This window comes from Lycium ferocissimum, chromosome 10 (genome assembly GCF_029784015.1).
Source record: "Lycium ferocissimum isolate CSIRO_LF1 chromosome 10, AGI_CSIRO_Lferr_CH_V1, whole genome shotgun sequence".
Classification (NCBI taxonomy): Eukaryota; Viridiplantae; Streptophyta; class Magnoliopsida; order Solanales; family Solanaceae; genus Lycium; species Lycium ferocissimum.
In genome coordinates, this window is record NC_081351.1 from 32869131 (window position 1) to 32886828 (window position 17698).

Below are 17698 nucleotides of genomic sequence, written 5' to 3' on the forward strand. Positions count from 1 at the left end.
GGCCTTTACTTCAAAGAGAACTCTTGGAAGAACAAGATCTCAACTTCAGAGAATTCCCACCAAAATCATGTAATGGAAGAAAGGCTCGAAAGGAGAGGACCAAATAGAGATTGACTTTGCCTTGTGACAATGCAGCAAAGTCAACTTCCATGTAGCCAGGAAGGATGTTGAGAGAGGCAGCTCAGGTTGACCGCATATTTTTACTTTTACTTGTACCTTTTGTGATTGAATTGTTTGTTATAACATTGACGTAATGCGAGAAGAAACAACCGTTGCACTCCACTTTAAGCATGTTATTTACGGAAAAAGGGCAAATTCTGCTAAGCTTTGAGAAATAGTTTCATATATCGCCCACGTCGCAATTATCTTATCGTTATACTATAATCTAGATATACCCTTATGTTAAGCGGCCTGACATGTGGCATCATCCTAGACGCCCAGCCCATTTTCCCCCCAAATATTTTTTTACCCACCAACTTAACCCGACCCGACCCGGATATAATTTTTTCACCGGACCCATTTCCCCCTTATTTCAAATAACCCTCCACTCTATCGCCTATGCAAGGGTGGCATTTGCATTTGGGCTGCTTCATATCCAGGCAACACAGCTTCAGTAAGATCAGGTGTCACATTGGCCACTCTCTCTAGAGTGTCGGGAACTAAATGGACTCTAGTGGACTTCCTTCGAAGTCCTGAAGAAGAACAAATTACTGCACTTTCGTGGAGCCCGAATGGAAAGTATTTGGCATCAGCTTCATTTGAGAGCTCTTCATTCATCATTTGGGATGTTGCTCAAGGAGTCGGAACACCAATTCGACGTGGCTTAGGGGGAATATCTTTGTTGAGATGGTCCCCATCGGGAGACTATTTCTTGTCTGCGAAATTTGATGGGACATTCTATCTATGGGAGACTAATACATGGATGTCAGAACCATGGTCGTCAACAAATGGTTTTGTGATGGGAGCAGCTTGGGATCCTGATGGTAGTAGAATACTCATTGCTTTCTCTGAAACTTCAACATTGGGTTCCAGATGTTAGAGAGAGAGAGTGTAGGCGATAGAGTGTAGGGTTATTTGAAATAAGGGGTAAATGGGTTGGGTGAAAAAATTATATCCTGGTCGGGTTGAGTTAAGTTGGTGGGTAAATAATTATTTGGGGGGGGGGGGGGAATGGGCTGGGCGTCTAAGATGATGCGCGTGTACGCCATTTAACAAGGGTATATCTGGATCATAGTATAATGGACCAAGGGTATAATTGGCCTTATAGTATAACGAAGATACGGATATTTATTTTAAAAGTTCAGGGTAATTTTGGCCCTTTTCCGTATTATTTATCTATTGTTTATAACAGAGAACTCGCTCGGTAACGATTTTGTTTTCTTTTACCTTCTCCGCTTAAATGTCAGTTAACACGGGCTAGAACCGCCTATCATGCATTGCACTCTTACCGGTTACCAGTAAAGTCATGGATGATCCTTGGAAAATGTCATCTTGGTCTCTTATTACAGTAGTGGACTGTGCAGGACATCCCCAGATGAGGCATCAAATCCTTCAAAAGTACACGCACAAGACTTTGCTATACGGACGCCTTAAACATTGTTATAACTTTGTAAGGGTTATACAGACAGTTGTACTAGACTTCACTAGCTTATGCAAATAATTGTTGAGTAGTTAACGAAGACAAGATCAAACAAACAAAAGCTCAACGCTACAGCCGAATTTACTTCAAAAATTCAACAGTGGGAATAGTACCCCACACTGCTGAATCATCTATTAATACTATATTCCAATAGAAACATAAAATGCACAGAGAGGAGTGGCTGGCTTTACTCATGCACTACTGATGAACACCATCAGAGGCACCAAATCAAATATAATTATTACTTGAGGAAAAAGAAGAATAAGTAATACTACCAAGTAGCAACCAACATGATCAAATAACTACCCATTTTGTTTATCATTTGGTTCATTAAATCTGCGACTATGAATGAATAATTATGACACGAACGACAATTGTCCTTCGATGTTTAGGCTGACAACTGTGCGGCAGCAACTGCTGTTATTCAGAATTCATCACCACCTGTATAGTAGCCGACATTCTTGTCCTGAAAATAACACTCAGATTTAGTTGAAGAAACCTACAGCCCACAAACTTCGATACAGGATCGACTAAGTGTGAACTCTGATAAATAATTCTAAATGCTCAGGAAATTTAAAAAGTGGGGGATAAAAAAAGAGAGACGGGAATGTGACGGTGCGCGTTCACAAAGGAAAATAACTTGCCTGGGACAACATTCTTTGCTTGTTGATGAACTGAGTCCTGGCCTTGTTAAGGGCTGAATTTGGTGACTTGTACATTCTCTGCAATACAGAACATTATCCTAAATTAAATGCTTCCTCAAATTCGAACAGTAGGTCATCTCTCAATAAACAAGGAAGAACGCTTCTTTTTTCCAAACTAAATCTGGAAGAAATACAGTTCTAGAGCAAAGTCGTATGCAATAGAATTTAAAATGAGCATTTCTTCCAGCATTAATAGTTAAAAGCTAAAAATGCTTTGTAGAAGCTGAGGAGCCTACCTTTTCAGTTCCAGATACACGTTGCTCAGAACCCGGGAGTTTCTTCTTTGGTGTGAATTCAAATACATCATGAAGAAACTCATTTTCCTGCATAATTTGGAGAGGAAACAGCTAAGTTACCACAGACTATATGATTCCAACAGCCCAAAAGCTTGATCTTTTGATTAGAAAACAAACCTGCATATGCTTCACGAATCCTCCTCCAAGGAAGTGCTTTAGGAAGTTTAACTGTTAAAAAATAATGATTTCAGCAAATATGCAGCCAGTTGGATTATAAAATTAAAAAGAAATAAGAGGTACCTGTATCAGTTGAGCCCAAGTAGTTGTGCTAAATGGTTCACCACCAATCTTGGTTGAGGACTCGGGACTATACCCATCCTGATGTAATAGTAAGAAAATAAAAAAATGCAGCCAAAAGAAAAATGGAAGAGAATCCACTTGAGTCTTTGAGTATACTGAATTACCCCAAGAAATTCCAGTATATCTCGAAATGTGTTTCTTTGGTTGTTGAGATCCTTCTTGGCTGATCCTTTACCTCCAGCCTCTGCCGAAAGGATTCTTACCTGGTTCAGGACTTTTGCCCTTAATCCCTGTATATGTAATAATTCCCTAGATTTGTTAGCTTCATCTGTGGTGGAGCTGTCACTAGATCCTTTAGATTCACCAGAAAACTTTTCCAAACTCCCGACTTCAAAAACTAAAGCAAGTGATTCGCCTGCTGCAATGCGCACAGATCGGTCTTCCTTGTCTAGAAGAGTTGAGAAGTAGGAGATTGACCTGCATCATGAGTAAATGATTCAGCATCTCACACCAGTTCATAATTCTCACACATCTATCATTTACCTTGATCCTTTACTCTCTTATTTAATAGTTTTGTTTTGGGGGAGGAGGGGTTTCGGGGGGGGGGGGCGGAGGAGACGTTCAAAATGGGGATTTTAGGAGAGTTACTCACCCTTGCCAACTTTTTGGGTTAAGTGTCCATCCATCCATGGTAGTAAGGAGGAAAGACCAAGAAGATACAACTGCTGTTATCATTGCTGGTGAAGGTTTAGCAGTAGCCACCTGATCCATCAACCAAACACAATTTTGAACAAGTTATTAATCGTCTAAGCAAATACTAACTGATTTCATTGATAGGAATCAAGCGTTTTGGAATTAACTCGTTAGAGAACATCCATATACAGTAATAAGATACTAAATAACAGATTCCAGAAAATGAAAAGATGATCATGAATAACATACATTAGGACCCAGTTTTGGATTAATGACTTGCCACATCAATTGCATCGACTTTTCTGTTTCCTCCGGTTCTTCGCCACCAACAAAGGTAATAATGGCCAAACACTCAAGTAGCTAAAACCACAAAAACCAAACAGCAGTCAGCTCCAAGCCTAACTAACGCTAATATTAAAAAGAACTTTTCACCATCTTTGAACATACCGAGGATATTTTAGAATTATCAGACCGAGATTTAAGAGCGTCTGAGATAGGTGATACTGATTCTTCCAGGATCTCGTGTGCTTTGTCCCCAGGGCCAGCAGTTAAAGCAAGAAGCCCTATCACCCAACCAAAAAAAAAATACTAAATTTCTAAAACATTTGATCGAAGGACCGCGTTAAATGGATGGCAATTAAACAATAGCACAGAGGACTAACCAATAACATGAGATGCCAAAGCTATCTCCTTGGAGGAACCACGTTTAATGGAACTCAAACATTGTTGCAATAATGTAGCAAACCTGAAGGATAGAACATAAATGTGAGAAGCGCTCAACAAAATATGCACTTTCTAAGCCATAATTGAGTGAGCTACAAAAATCTAACTAAGCAATGGGAGGAGGGTCTCCAAGTAGGTTTTTATAGCATTGCATAGATGATTATACAGAATTGTTGATTCTAAAAAAGTACTTTATTCTTGAAATAGCTAGCTGCCAATTCTACAAACTATACACCTATAACGTCTGGATAAAAATGGTAGCCGGGAATGACTTTAATGCAATATATAAATGCTGTCACCGTGGCAGAAAGTTCTTGAAGATGTTTATCATTACCAGCTAAACCACTCAGACTATACACCTTTGACATCAGGACAACCATGGTAGCTGAACTGACTATAATGCAACCCATAATGGCAGAAATTTTTTACCAGTGCACAAAAGAAAAGTCGAAAATACGATATAAAATAGCACAAATTGATGAGCCGTAGAAGCATAACGAATTTACAATGCATTCACGATTCAGCATAATATAACTTCATCCAAGGAGGAAAATTGCTTACTTCTTTTCGACAAATTCATGTTGTATGTTGCTATTGAATGCTTCTATAATAGATGTCAAAGCCTTCTCTCTTGTTGAGCCCCTACAGCCAACAAAGAAGTAGAAATATTAGTCACATTCTTCATCAGAAACAAAACCTCAAGCGGATGGAAACTTCAAAATTGAGTAATCATGTCTAGTCAAAACTCATGATTAAAGTATAATCAAACCTTTTCTCGTAAAGGGCGTCCACGCATTGATCAAGGACAGTCTCCTTATCAAACTGAACCTCCTCCAAACCAGACAACATCATATCCGACCGAGTAGTTGACGATGAACTCACGCTATCCGTGTCATCACTATCCAGCATAGCAGCATTCCTACGTTGTGAACTTCCTAAAAAACAAATCCATCGGCAAACACCTTAATTCCCAATTCCAGTTCCAATACAACTACAGAAATTCCCAAAATTGCCCACAAGCAACACACTTTACCCAGCCCCACCGAAATGTAGGGTTTCCTCCTTAACCCATCAATATCCTATTGTTAGCAAAAAGATAACTATATACTAATATTTAAGTAACGAGAAGCTAAATGAACCCAAAGAACAATATTCATTTCAAACACAGAAACCCAATTCAATAAAGTTGATGTTTTTCGGGATAAACAAGCTTAATAACAGAAACCCAATTCGAAAAACTTTCATTTTTTCACAATAAACAAGTTAAAGAACAAAAACCCAATTCAATTTCACGATAAATAACAGCAACCCAATTGAATAAAGTCTCCCTATTTTTACAATAAACAAACTAAAGAACATAAAACCCAATTCAATCTCACGATAAACAACTTAAATAACAAAAACCCAATTCAACAAACTCCCTATTTTTTCACAATAAACAAGTTAAAGAACAAAAACCCAATTCAATCTCACGATTAAACACCTTAAATAACAAAAACCCAATTCATTAAACTCTCTATTTTTCCACAATTATCAAGTAAAAGAACAAACGCAATTCAATTTCACAATAAACAAGTTAAAAAACAGCAACCCAATTCAAGAAAATTGATATCTTTTCAGAATAAACAAGTAAAGAAACTTACTTCTACCCATGGTGACAGCTCCTCCAGGTAACAAAGGTTAGAAACAAATACAAGGTTGACTATGACGATCAAAAACAAAGATATCAAAAGGCAAAGCTGGCGTTGAACAAACACACAAATCAAACTTCTTTATTGAATCAACCAACAATGTATCCATAAAGTAACTTTTGAAGAATTTTGGATAAAAAAAGGAGAAGATCTAGAGAAATTCAACAAGATTACAAGGAAAACAAAAACAGAAATATATGACGAGAAAAAGCCTCTTCTATTTATACAGATCTAATATGAGATATTCAAGGGTGGCTGGCTGCGAATATTCGGGGATACAAGTGTGGTAGGGATGTGACGTGGAGTAATCAGAGCCGTTTATTAGTCCAGTGGGTCCCATGGATATGTGAGCGTTGAAATAGGGAAGCACGTGAGAAGCGCACGTGCGTAGTTTCGCTCCCTACGGAACTGAGTGGCGTGTGTTTTTTGGTGCCGTGTTTTCTCGAGTTGAGTGTGTTCTATTTTGTTACGAAATTACTTAATTTTGTGTGAACAAAATATTTTTTTTCTTTTACAAAAACAATATTGGGCTAATTTATGCGCATCCAAAAGTAATACTTCCTCTGTTTCAATTTATGTGAATCTATTTTCTTTTTAATTCGTATCAAAATGAATGATCTCTTTCCTAATTTGAAACAAATTGACTTTATGAAATGATTCTGATTGCATGCGAATATTGGACTTATTTTGAACCACAAGTTTAGTCTTGACTTTCTTTCTTAAATGTCTTTACCCGATAAATGAGTTAAACATAAATTGAAACGGAGGGAGTAATTTATTTAGCAAATACTATAAAATGAACTTTCCGTGTATTTGCCCTAATTTTCTTGTTAAATTTGTTTTTTTTTTTTTTTCATCATGAGGGAGGTGCAAATATAATTGATTTTGCTCTTCTTAAAAAGTAAAATTTAAATCTCTTTCTTACTTTGCTTGTTCTTTTTTTTTTTTTTTTTGAAGAAAAAGATTTTAGACATCTATAATTTGAGGATCAATACTTCTAACATCAACAATGTAGTTGTTAAAGGATCTTGTTTAGGGAGAAGAACTATTCTCTCGATAATTTTTTTTTGTTTGTTTTTCATTCATGTTAGTGAATATGTAGGTCAATTGACCAAATTATACTAAATTATTATGGCTCATTTTGCTTTGTTGCACTTTAATATATACCGAATTTATTTCAATCACGACATTTTAAAGGTTCCTCGTGGATTACATGATTTTTCCCGTCTTTTTGTGCCACAATTGACTATGTTTCTTTTTGGCAGGGCCTATTGAAAACAACATGTGTATCCTAAAAAAGTTGAGGTAGATGCAGTATACCTACCCTATAGGCCCTACTTTTTGTGGTACACTGGCTATTGTTGTTGTTGTTTTTGTGCCACAATTAATTAGGTGAAGTTCTAGCGGCACAACAAACCTTGTTGCCTTAATGTGATTGTAAATACTTGGTGACGATAACAAAAGTAGTGAAGGAAAAAATATAGGGCAGTATCAATATAAGAACAACGAATATTCACTTTCCTTTTGCTAAACTATAGGTGAACCACAATTCACAAGGCACTTCTGATCAAGACTTTGTTCACTCGCTAGCTCTACTAATATTTCGAGCACTCATTTATTTTTATTTGTTTTCATTGATTAAGCTATCTAGAACCCTAATTAAATTGAGCCGTAATTAGTTTTTAAACCTAATCATGTTTATATCGAGTGGATACTAACTAAAAGTAAGTTGTCGAACCCAATTTATACCAAGCATTATCACCTAGTTTGCATTCTATCCAAGCCAAGCGTCCTATTAGAGTTTGAGGTCCATTCAAAATTGCAATTTATAACTCGTGATTGGAACGCTTTTATAACATGCAGTAGGCAAAAGTACAAAATGTGACTTATGAGTTGCAATAATTGACATCTTTCGTCTATTCTTCTCATTGTTTTATCCTTAATTCGCCTTCTACAAATGTGCGAGGCATATTTTCAGTGTTGCTTTAAGAATAACATATTATTGAATTTATCGAGCCAAAAGTACATATTTTGAGAAAATTTCGTGAAGGTTATTAATAAATACTCTTTTTATCAATAAAACGTTTATTTACTTTAACGAAACTCTTGCAAAGACAAGACGGATTTCACATGTGCAACATACTTTTGAGAAAAAGTTCAAGTTTACCAATATAATATTAGTTATGATTTAGAAAACTGCCCTATAATATACTTCCGTCATAGTCAAGGCAGTGATAAACTAGTGAATGGATAAAAAGAAAATGCTAGAATGCAACATTAACAACTTAGGGCAACAATTCATGGAAGTACACACACACGCAAAAATAAAATTATCTTACTAACACAAAATATATTTTTTAACAAGTGGGATTGACTTGACTTCCTTTTCATGAGTAGTTAGCTCTGTCATTGATCAAGGAAAATATGAGACGTCATTGATCAAGGAAAAATATGAGACGAAATGCTAACGTCAAAGATATAAATGATCTCACAATATAACAAAAGATAAATAAGAATATATGTGTAACAGAATGTTATTTAAAGTGATTTTTTCAATGGACGTGCTAAAATCCTTAAAAATTACTTAATGTAGACCTAAGATAATACTTAATAACTATAATAAAATTAACATAATTAAATTCATGAGAATTCAAATAATTCTTTTTGGATAATTTCTTCTCTTCTTCCATTTGTTTTTTCAAGCTTGTGAAGTTACACCTATTGCCAAATTCATATAAAGTTCATGATAATGAAAGCACCATTCCTGGTGATGTTTGGATATATAATGAAAAAGATATTTTAACTTAATGGTATAGCAAAACTCACCCCCGCCCCCCCACCCCCCAAATTTTTGTTAAAAAAAAAAAAAAAAAAAAAAAAAAACACTCACCCCCTATTATACTAAGGCTAGAACAAACAATAACCACAACAAATCTAGTGTAATTTCACCTGTGAATGAGAGGGTAGTCTGTACGCAAACCTTCTCTATCTTGACAAAACCTATACTAGGCACCAATAAATAAATTTAAAAAACAGAATTACACTGAAAGAACTGCACTAAACTCTAAAAGAGACAAAAAAAAATAGCAGAAACTGCAATAAAGTACCTCCAAATATGAATTCCCGCTAAATCCTTTTTTCCGTGATTCCCATCAAATCTAACAGATAAAGTTAGTTAAAAATTTGATTGAGATCGAAAGTGTTTACTTTTGGGAAACTTAAAGGACTAGAACTGTTCAGAACATACTTTAAAGACTATTTTGAACTTACTCCTAACTAAGGGACCATTTTTGTCATTGCTTCCACTTTGTTATTGTATCTGTTGAATTCGCTCGAACTCTGCTTTTTTTAAATCCCCTGCTATTGAAAATAAAACCTCCCCTGTCATTTTAGAGAATAATACACTGCACAAAAGCTCCTACCCCTTAATTCCCTGCTTGTTACTTTCAAGATTTAGCAACTCATTTTTCTCTACTTAATTATCCCTCTTTACTGTTTTCCTTTGCTTATAAGAAAACACAAAATCGCAAGAAATAACTGATCAGACGAATTCAAAAAGAAGGTAAAGATGGAAGAAGATTGGGGTGATATTTTTAATGGCCTTCAAGAAATTGACAGTGAACAAGAAATTCAAGAAACTGAAACAGATGTTGGAGAAGATACTGAATATTTCGTCGAGCAAATGCTTAAAAAAGAAACAAAAATTACCATTGCTGGACTCAACAACACAGTTTCTTCAAGAATTATCCGCCATGCCTGGCTTCTAGAAGCTCGCCATATTGCAATCGACAACATTGTTAGAGTAATTCATCAATCTTGAAGTTTTTTTCATTTTTATGGATTTAAATATGAAAGTATTAATTATTTTACATTCTTGATATATGCAGACGGGAGGAAAATTTGCGTTCAGAAAAATCACAGCATACACAGCAGTGATTTATGTTGACAGGTTTTTTTCAATAATGCAAGTAGAAGTACGTATTGATTATTACTAATTTCTTAAATTTTGAGTACTATTTAGAAGCGGGGTTATAATATCATTTTTTTTTTTTTTTTTTAATCTTGTTGTAGAGTGAAAGAATCTGGATAGCAAAGTTACTGTCAACGGCATGTTTACATTTGGCTGCTGATAAATGGGAGGATTTTGAAGTATACTTACCAGAATATGCGGAATTTACCAATTTTGATACGAGAACCATAATCAATATGAAGGACTTTGTTGTTAAAGAATTTGGAGGGACAAAGACTTGTGTTACTCCTATACGTTTTATCAAATATTTCATATCAAAATTCTGCAAAGATGATTCAAGAATAGAGTACGCCAAAATCAAAACTGTGGAAGTCATCATGAGTACACTTGGAGGTAATTACTACTAATTTGTTTTTGTGATCATCAGTTAATAGGAATAAGTAAAATTTATGTCTTCACGTTTTGAATAGTGTTAAAGAAATGGAGATCAAGCCTGATTCTATAAGCTGGAAACATGTATGTCAAAACTGCTAAAATCAATAAATGAACCATAACTCAATCGCCTAAAGTTTGATTTGATCAAAATGAATTGAGTTAAGTTGGTTCAAATAAGTGGCATGATACAACTTGGTCAACATGTTTTATTTTACTTTTTGAATCTTTCAAATTCACATAATTTTCAATTTCCAAATTTTAGTTGTATGTTGTGTTTGTGTTGCATTTTAACCCTTGGGCTATACTGTTTTGATATGATAATTTGATGGGTCATTTTGAGTTCAACTTGTTGGATCAAATAAATAAATGGGTCATGACCTAACCTGTTTAAACTTGGACGGGTTACTATAAATGAGTTGATTTAATATCCCATTTTCTAAACCGATATGCATGACACTCTAACCAACTATTTATTCATTGAAACAGATGTGAGATTAATGAGTCTGAAACCATTTATAGTAACAGCAGCAGCAACATTATTGGTATCAAATCCAATTAGATTAACCGGGGGACAGATAGAGCTTGAGATTTATGCCTTGCCTCCAATTTGGATTATTCCACTTGTGAGTATCCTTTTCAATTCAATCTTTTCTTAAATGTTCTAATTAAGTCATCTACTAATCTGTTGAATTGAATCTGCAGGATGAGGTGTGTTCTTGCTATAATCGTTTGCTAGAGACCAACATGCACAGACTCGACATAAACTGATCTTCAGTATTTTTTAGCAAGAATTTTTTCAGGAAATGTTAGTGTGATATGCAGATTGTAATTAGCTGCCATTCATTTTGGATACAAACAGAAATATTGTTGGAGAAGAATAGCGGCAGCTGTTATGAAATACTAAGTAGGAGTAGTTATCACTTACTCTTCCTCTAAAAGGTTCTAATTTTTCTATGCTTTGTTAGTATATGCATCTTCCTGAAATAAATATGTGTTTCACTTTCACCATCATTTAACTCATCATTGATATTACTTTTTTATGAGATAAAAAAATCAAAATTGGCAAGAAGAAGCTTTTGGTTCAAAAAGTTCATCTTGTTTGGTATAAGGTATAAAATGGCAAGAAGAATAGCCCACCTTATACCTTCTTAACCCAAGGATTATTTTATCATCTTCAGCAACCAAACGACCACTTAGAGTAACCCTATGTGATTGGACATTTAGATTTGTTTGAAGTGTTTGTGGGCTTGTGGCATTGCCTTTTGCTTTAATGCATGGTTTTTTTTTTTTCTTGTAAAATACTTTGGGAAGTCTGGCCATGATTTCACTTGTACATGTGATATAATTTTTTGAAGGTTGAAGCCATGAAGTTTTAGGTGTAGAATTTGAATTTCAAGTTAAATACTTTTTTTGTTGAGATAGAGTGTGTGTGTGTGTGTGTTTTTGTTTTGGAAATAGTGGTTTGAAAATGTATTCTAAGTGAAAATTTTCATGTTTTCAACCTGTACTTACATGCCTTTTTACTTATACCAAGAGCATACACCAAATTAATAAATGAATGAACATATGTCTTTTAGGTAAGTTTTATCATTTAACAATAATTAATTGATATGTGATCTTATATCAAATATACTCTTATTTAATAAATAATTTGAACAAAATTTCTAAACAGTGTTTCAATTTCTTTTATATTTTCCTATTAGTAGATTAGAGTACTTTAGTCTTTAAGTAATTTTCTTAATAATATGCCAAAACATCGTTACTTATTTTGGACCAAAGAGAATACTTAATAACTATAATAAATTGACATGATTAAATACAAGATAATTCATATAATTCTTTTTCGGGATCATTTCTGTCTTTTTCCTATGAAAGTACCTATTGCAAAAATCATACAAAGTTCTTGATAATGAAAGCATTATTGTATTTGGTGATGTTTGGAAACGAGATGAAAAAAAATTATATTTGATATTTACCCATGATATATATATATATATATATATATATCATTTAATCATAATTAACTAAGTTATAATAACAGTATAGCCAAACCCACCCCCTATTTTATTAAAAGCTCAACAAATTTAAATAAAGGAATGCTTTCCCAAACCGTTAAAAGAATGAGTCAGAAGAAAAGAGGGAGGTACGGTGGGGAAGGAAAACACTCCACAAACTCTTTTGTTGATACACAAAACAACCTATTCCTCTTTATGGCATGATTTATTATATATCCAACGATTTTTTTTTTTTCATCCTTCTGTACTTCACATCCTTTACTCCAAAAAATAGACCCTATCTTTTTTACACGAAGTTAGAGTTGGTCACTCGAAAGGTCGCTCAACTATCTTAAATTATCTAACAAAATCATTTTTCTTTTATTCGTAACAGAAAAGTCACTAAACTATGTTAATATCACTTAGAAGATTACTCAATTGGCCAATTACCCATTTTACCCTCTAAATTATAATACTTTATTATCCTTTACCTTTTTAATATTATGATTCTTTTTCTCTTTGTAATCTATATTATGGACTCCAATTCTCTAGTCAAGTTTAGTCAACAAGTTTGACTCAACACCAATTCATCAGTTTCATTATAACCACTGTCTTCCTCTACCACCTTCCAGCATTTCTCTATATTCACCCCTCATTTCAAGATTTGCCTATTTTTTTCTGTTATTTTCCAGTTATATAAACGGTAGTTCTTGGTAATAAAAACACACGAATTAAAATCAAAGAACTACTAGTATAGAAATTAGGTAGAAGAATCAAAATGAGCGCAAAGAAAAAGCAGAAGATGGAAAATTCAGGTTCTAATTCACAAGTTTCGTCTCTCCTCTGTGAAGAAACTTTGACTGAAGAAAAACAAGTAACTGAACAAGAAAATGAACGTAGCGAAGATGATGACGATGATGGTTATGGTGATGATAATAATGAGATGAATTACGTACAGTTATTAATTGGCAATGAAATCGCTAGTGGTGGACTAAATGATCAAGAAGCTTCAGAAATTATTAATGACAATTGGATTCAAGAAGCTCGCTATCATGCAATCCATTATATTAACAGAGTTAGTAATCAATAACCCAATTTCTTAATTTTCATAAATATACATAGAGCATGAGATGAAAATACTGATTATTTTTTTTCAATTTTGTTGCAGTCAAGGCATGGATTTCGATTTGGAATGCAAACAATGTACACATCAGTGATATATCTTGACAGATTTCTTGCCACACGAACAATTAATGTAAGTAAAGATTGATTCCTGTGAAAATTGTACGTATATTTTTATTTGATAGGGTTAATTCTTTTTACAATTAATCTTCTTGTAGATTGGAGAATACTGGGCAGTGAGGTTATTATCAATGGCCTGTTTATCATTGGCTGCAAAAAATGGATGAAACTAGAGGAAATGTGCCAGCATTATCACAATATCCCTTGAATAATTACGACATTAATCCGATTGACATAACGCAAATGGAGCTTTTGGTTCTCGATGTACTCAATTGGGATATGAGTTTTGTCACTCCTTTTTCTTTCACAAAATATTTTGTATCAAGATTCTGCAGACAAAATTCAAGAAAACACTCTACTAGAATGAAAACTGTGGAAATTATCATGAGTGTACTTAGAGGTAATTAATTAGTACTTAATTAATTCCGAGGTTCTTTTTCGTAGTTTTCTATATTATCATTTGTTAATAGGATTAATTAATTGAACTTATGGCTTGTTTATTGTTAAACTTATTTAAGCAGATGTGAGGTTAATGAATCACAGACCATCTGTAATAGCAGCAGCTGCAACATTATTAGCATTGAACAAAAACTTGACCAGAGAAGAAATGGAGATTGAGATATATGCCTTGCGTTTAAATGGATTTCTTCAAATTGTAAGTCTTTCATTTATATTCCCCTTTTTCGCATGCTATTCTTATGGAGTAATAATCTAATGAAATTTTTGTTTAATTCAGGATAATGTGTGTTACTGCTACTATAAATTGCTAGAGCTGAACTAGCACATTCGAGGATGATGACAAGCAACCCCAACAGAAGAAACATTAGTGCTAAAGAGTTTTGGCAAGAATTTTGTCAGTTATTCAGATTGTAATTAGATTCTTTCTGTTTAAAAATATAGGATATGAGCAAAAAGATTCTTTTGGAGAGATTTAGAGGAAATAAAACTAGAAGTTGAAATCTCATCAGTGGGTCGAATGGGTGCCCCAATAGTTAAATGAAGAGATTTAGAGGAAATAAAAACTAGAAGTTTTGCTCAAAACATGTGTGCATATGTAGAAATTCATTTAAATATCTGTAATATTATTGTAGTATTAATTCAAAGTTGATGTATGAACTCATAAACTTGAAATTTTATATTTGTCGCTGTTAATATATCATGTGTCTTTTTAAGTTAATTTTTACTCCTTCTGTTTCAATGCGTTTGTCTTACTTTCTAGCAAATCTTTAGTTTACATGTTAAGATCACAAAATTAAATAACATTTTGGTACATTCAATATATCTTTAGTTTAGGCGCGCAAGATTCAAAAATCTTCTTTATTTTCTTAAGCCACCCGCCAAGTCAAACCAGACAAACATATTGAAATTGAGGGAATAAAACTTAACTATTACATTAATTATTGCAGTATAGTTTATCAACTATTATTAGTTATGCAATATATCTTTAAAAATAGTCCTCATTATAATAATATGATTAATCTTTTTCATCCTTGTGTACTTCACGTCGACCTTTACTACAAAAAGTGGACATGTCCGTCCTCTCACCCCCACCCCCACCCCCACCCCCCCCCCCCCCCCCCCCCCGCAAAAAACAAAACCCAAACACCCCCTCCCAATTCTCTAGTCAAAGCTTAGTCAACAAGTTTGACTCAAAACCAACTCATCAAGTTTCACTCCCATCCCCGCCACCACCTTCAGGCATTTTCCATTTTTTCTGTTATTTTTTCAGTTACATAAACGGCAGTTCTTGATAGTGAAACACATATATTAATACTCCTCCTCATCTCTCTATAAATGCTAATGCAAATGTAGAGATTAGGGAGAATAATCCAAGAAAGAGAACAAAAATAAAGTAAAATAGTGAATATGGAAAATTCAGGTTGTAATTTTCAAGTTTCATTTTCCTATTCGCCTCTCCTGTGTCACGAAATATTGAGTGAAGAAGAAGAAGTGCAACAATACACATTTTATGTAGCTGAACAAGCCAATGACGACTACGATGATGATGATGATAGTGATGACGATGATGATGATGGTAATAATGATAGTGATGATGATGATGATGATGATGATGATGATGATAGTGATAATGATGATAGTGATGATGATGATGATGATGATGATGATAGTGACGATGATGAGATGAATTACGTACAGTTATTAATTGACAAAGAAATCGCCAGTGCTGGACTAAATGATCAAGAAGCTTTAGAAATTATAAATGACAATTGGATTCAAGAAGCTCGTTCTCATGCAATCCTCTACATTCTCAGAGTTAGTAAATAAAAACCCAATTTCTTTATCGTCATAAATTTACAGAGCATGTAGAAAAAATACTGATTTTTTTTCTTCAATTTTGATACAGACAGGGCAAGAATTTCGATTTAGTATACAAACAGTTTACACATCAGTGATATATCTGAACAGATTTCTTACCACACGAACAATAACTGTAAGAAAAGATTGACTCCTCTGAAAATGGTGGTACTATATTTTTAAATGATTGGGTTAATTTTTTTTTTTTTTAATTGCTACAATTAATCTTCTTGTAGAATGGATTATACTGGGCAGTGAGGTTATTATCAGTAGCCTGTTTATCGTTGGCTGCAAAAATGGATGAAAACAGAGAAAATGTGCCAGCATTATCAGAATATCCAGTGATAAATTACAACTTTAATACGAGTTTTATACAGAGAATGGAGATTTTACTTCTTAACATACTTGGTTGGAATATGAGTTGTGTCACTCCTTTTGCTTTCATAAAATACTTTGTATCAAGATTCTGCAGAGAAAATTCAAGAAAACACTCTACTAGAATCAAAACTGTTCAAATCATCATGAGTGTACTTGGAGGTAATTAATCAGTTGTGAGGTCATTTAATTTCCTGTTTTTCCTGATCATCAGTTATTAAGAGTAATTAATTAAACTTTTGCTTTGTAGATGTGAGGTTAATGAGTCACAGGCCGTCTGTAATAGCAGCAGCTGCAGCATTATTAGCAGTAAACGAAGATTTGACTAGAGAAGAAGTGGAGAATGAGATATATGTCTTGCATTTAAATGGATTTCTTGAAATTGTAAGTCTTTCATGGTCCTTTTTAAAAAAAAATTAAGTTCACTTTTTTCATGTTAGGTTATAATCTAATGGAATATCTGTGGTTATTCAGGATAATGTGTGGTGCTGCTATTATAAATTGCTAGAGCTGAACTAGCACATTTGAGGATGATGACAAACAACCCCAGCTGAAGAAACATTAGTGCTATAGAATTTTTGGCAAGAATTTTCTTCAGTATTAAGATTGTAATTAGCTTCATGTTAAATATTGGATATGAGCAAATAGATTTTTTGGAGAGATTTAGAGGAAATATATAGTTAGAAGGTGAAATATCATCAGTGGGGTAAATAGGTGCCACAGCAATTAAATGAAGAGTTAATAGGGATTCTTTGATATTGTTGTATGTTGAACTGATTAGATAGTTGGTACTACTAATATTTTAGGACATGTGTGCTAGAATTCTGCATCTGTTCATATTATCTCAAGAAAACTATTGACGTTTAAGTGATTGAATTTGTTTGAATATTTTGGTGCATTGCCTTCTCCTTTGGATGGTGGGGGTACTTTTTCTCTCAAATTTTTTTTTTGGGTACATGGCGCTTTTGACTCGCCATTCTTTTTTAAAGCCTTTTCTCTTGCCTTCATATATGATAGTACTTACCATATAATGAAATCTATATAAAAGAATAACTGATTGTCAATGGCGGAGCCAGCATTTTAGGGAAGGGTGTTCAAACTTTGAAGAGGTAAACAAAAAAAAAAAAAATCGATCATTTGGTGCGAAAAAAATGAAGTCAAACTACATAATATTTAGCTAAGTCATGAAAGCACTTATTATAGTACTAAAAATTATATAAATTTAAACTAAACATAAAAGACGGGGAAAAAAAATTCTTCTAGTGAAAGTATAATCCAAATATATTATTGAATCCTACTCGAGAAGATTTATATCTTGAAATATTTTTATAATAGCCTCATTAAAAACTATACTAAATATCTCTTTTATACATCAGACAC

At 33.8% G+C, this 17698-nt stretch overlaps 5 protein-coding genes across 5 annotated transcripts; 4 read left to right on the top strand and 1 right to left on the bottom strand.

Moving 5' to 3' along the window:
* The first annotated feature begins 164 nt into the window (after window positions 1-164).
* On the top strand, window positions 165-1039 carry LOC132034810 (aladin-like). Its single transcript, XM_059425163.1, has 2 exons — window positions 165-185; window positions 566-1039. The coding sequence occupies exons 1-2, from the start codon at window positions 165-167 to the stop codon at window positions 1037-1039; spliced, it is 495 nt and encodes a 164-aa protein (XP_059281146.1).
* Window positions 1040-1762: 723 nt separating this feature from the next.
* Window positions 1763-6195, bottom strand: LOC132033468 (uncharacterized). The gene is made up of 13 exons (XM_059423448.1): window positions 5939-6195; window positions 5065-5230; window positions 4857-4937; window positions 4235-4317; window positions 4020-4135; window positions 3822-3932; window positions 3532-3641; window positions 3044-3356; window positions 2880-2957; window positions 2757-2807; window positions 2580-2666; window positions 2284-2361; window positions 1763-2105 (listed from the first exon to the last, which is right to left on the bottom strand). Exons 1-13 carry the CDS (start codon window positions 5946-5948, stop codon window positions 2064-2066), a joined length of 1326 nt encoding a protein of 441 aa, XP_059279431.1. The 5' UTR covers window positions 5949-6195; the 3' UTR covers window positions 1763-2063.
* A 3192-nt stretch (window positions 6196-9387) lies between these two features.
* LOC132034811 (cyclin-D5-2-like) lies at window positions 9388-10363 on the top strand. Its single transcript, XM_059425164.1, has 3 exons — window positions 9388-9788; window positions 9874-9960; window positions 10058-10363. The coding sequence occupies exons 1-3, from the start codon at window positions 9555-9557 to the stop codon at window positions 10361-10363; spliced, it is 627 nt and encodes a 208-aa protein (XP_059281147.1). The 5' UTR covers window positions 9388-9554.
* Window positions 10364-13187: 2824 nt separating this feature from the next.
* LOC132034812 (cyclin-D5-3-like) lies at window positions 13188-14408 on the top strand. Its single transcript, XM_059425165.1, is given in 7 exon segments — window positions 13188-13200; window positions 13237-13469; window positions 13554-13640; window positions 13726-13782; window positions 13784-14027; window positions 14149-14282; window positions 14364-14408. Coding segments are annotated over 7 exon segments (813 nt in total).
* Window positions 14409-16239: 1831 nt separating this feature from the next.
* Window positions 16240-16837, top strand: LOC132034814 (cyclin-D3-2-like). The gene is made up of 3 exons (XM_059425166.1): window positions 16240-16480; window positions 16569-16702; window positions 16793-16837. The coding sequence occupies exons 1-3, from the start codon at window positions 16240-16242 to the stop codon at window positions 16835-16837; spliced, it is 420 nt and encodes a 139-aa protein (XP_059281149.1).
* Window positions 16838-17698: the final 861 nt, after the last annotated feature.

What these genes read in the sequence shown, in the direction of transcription:
- LOC132034814 (XM_059425166.1), top strand. Translation starts at nt 16,240, where the DNA reads ATGGATGAAAACAGAGAAAATGTGCCAGCATTATCAGAATATCCAGTG. An exon ending in CATCATGAGTGTACTTGGAG is followed by an intron (nt 16,481 to 16,568) that starts GTAATTAATCAG and finishes TTTGCTTTGTAG; the next exon opens with ATGTGAGGTTAATGAGTCAC. An exon ending in TAAATGGATTTCTTGAAATT is followed by an intron (nt 16,703 to 16,792) that starts GTAAGTCTTTCA and finishes GTGGTTATTCAG; the next exon opens with GATAATGTGTGGTGCTGCTA.
- LOC132034811 (XM_059425164.1), top strand. Translation starts at nt 9,555, where the DNA reads ATGGAAGAAGATTGGGGTGATATTTTTAATGGCCTTCAAGAAATTGAC. An exon ending in CAATCGACAACATTGTTAGA is followed by an intron (nt 9,789 to 9,873) that starts GTAATTCATCAA and finishes TGATATATGCAG; the next exon opens with ACGGGAGGAAAATTTGCGTT. An exon ending in TTTCAATAATGCAAGTAGAA is followed by an intron (nt 9,961 to 10,057) that starts GTACGTATTGAT and finishes ATCTTGTTGTAG; the next exon opens with AGTGAAAGAATCTGGATAGC.
- LOC132033468 (XM_059423448.1), bottom strand. An exon ending in CATGAATTTGTCGAAAAGAA is followed by an intron (nt 4,318 to 4,856) that starts GTAAGCAATTTT and finishes TCTATCCTTCAG; the next exon opens with GTTTGCTACATTATTGCAAC. An exon ending in TTTGGCATCTCATGTTATTG is followed by an intron (nt 4,136 to 4,234) that starts GTTAGTCCTCTG and finishes GTTGGGTGATAG; the next exon opens with GGCTTCTTGCTTTAACTGCT.
- LOC132034810 (XM_059425163.1), top strand. Translation starts at nt 165, where the DNA reads ATGTTGAGAGAGGCAGCTCAG. An exon ending in TGTTGAGAGAGGCAGCTCAG is followed by an intron (nt 186 to 565) that starts GTTGACCGCATA and finishes CGCCTATGCAAG; the next exon opens with GGTGGCATTTGCATTTGGGC.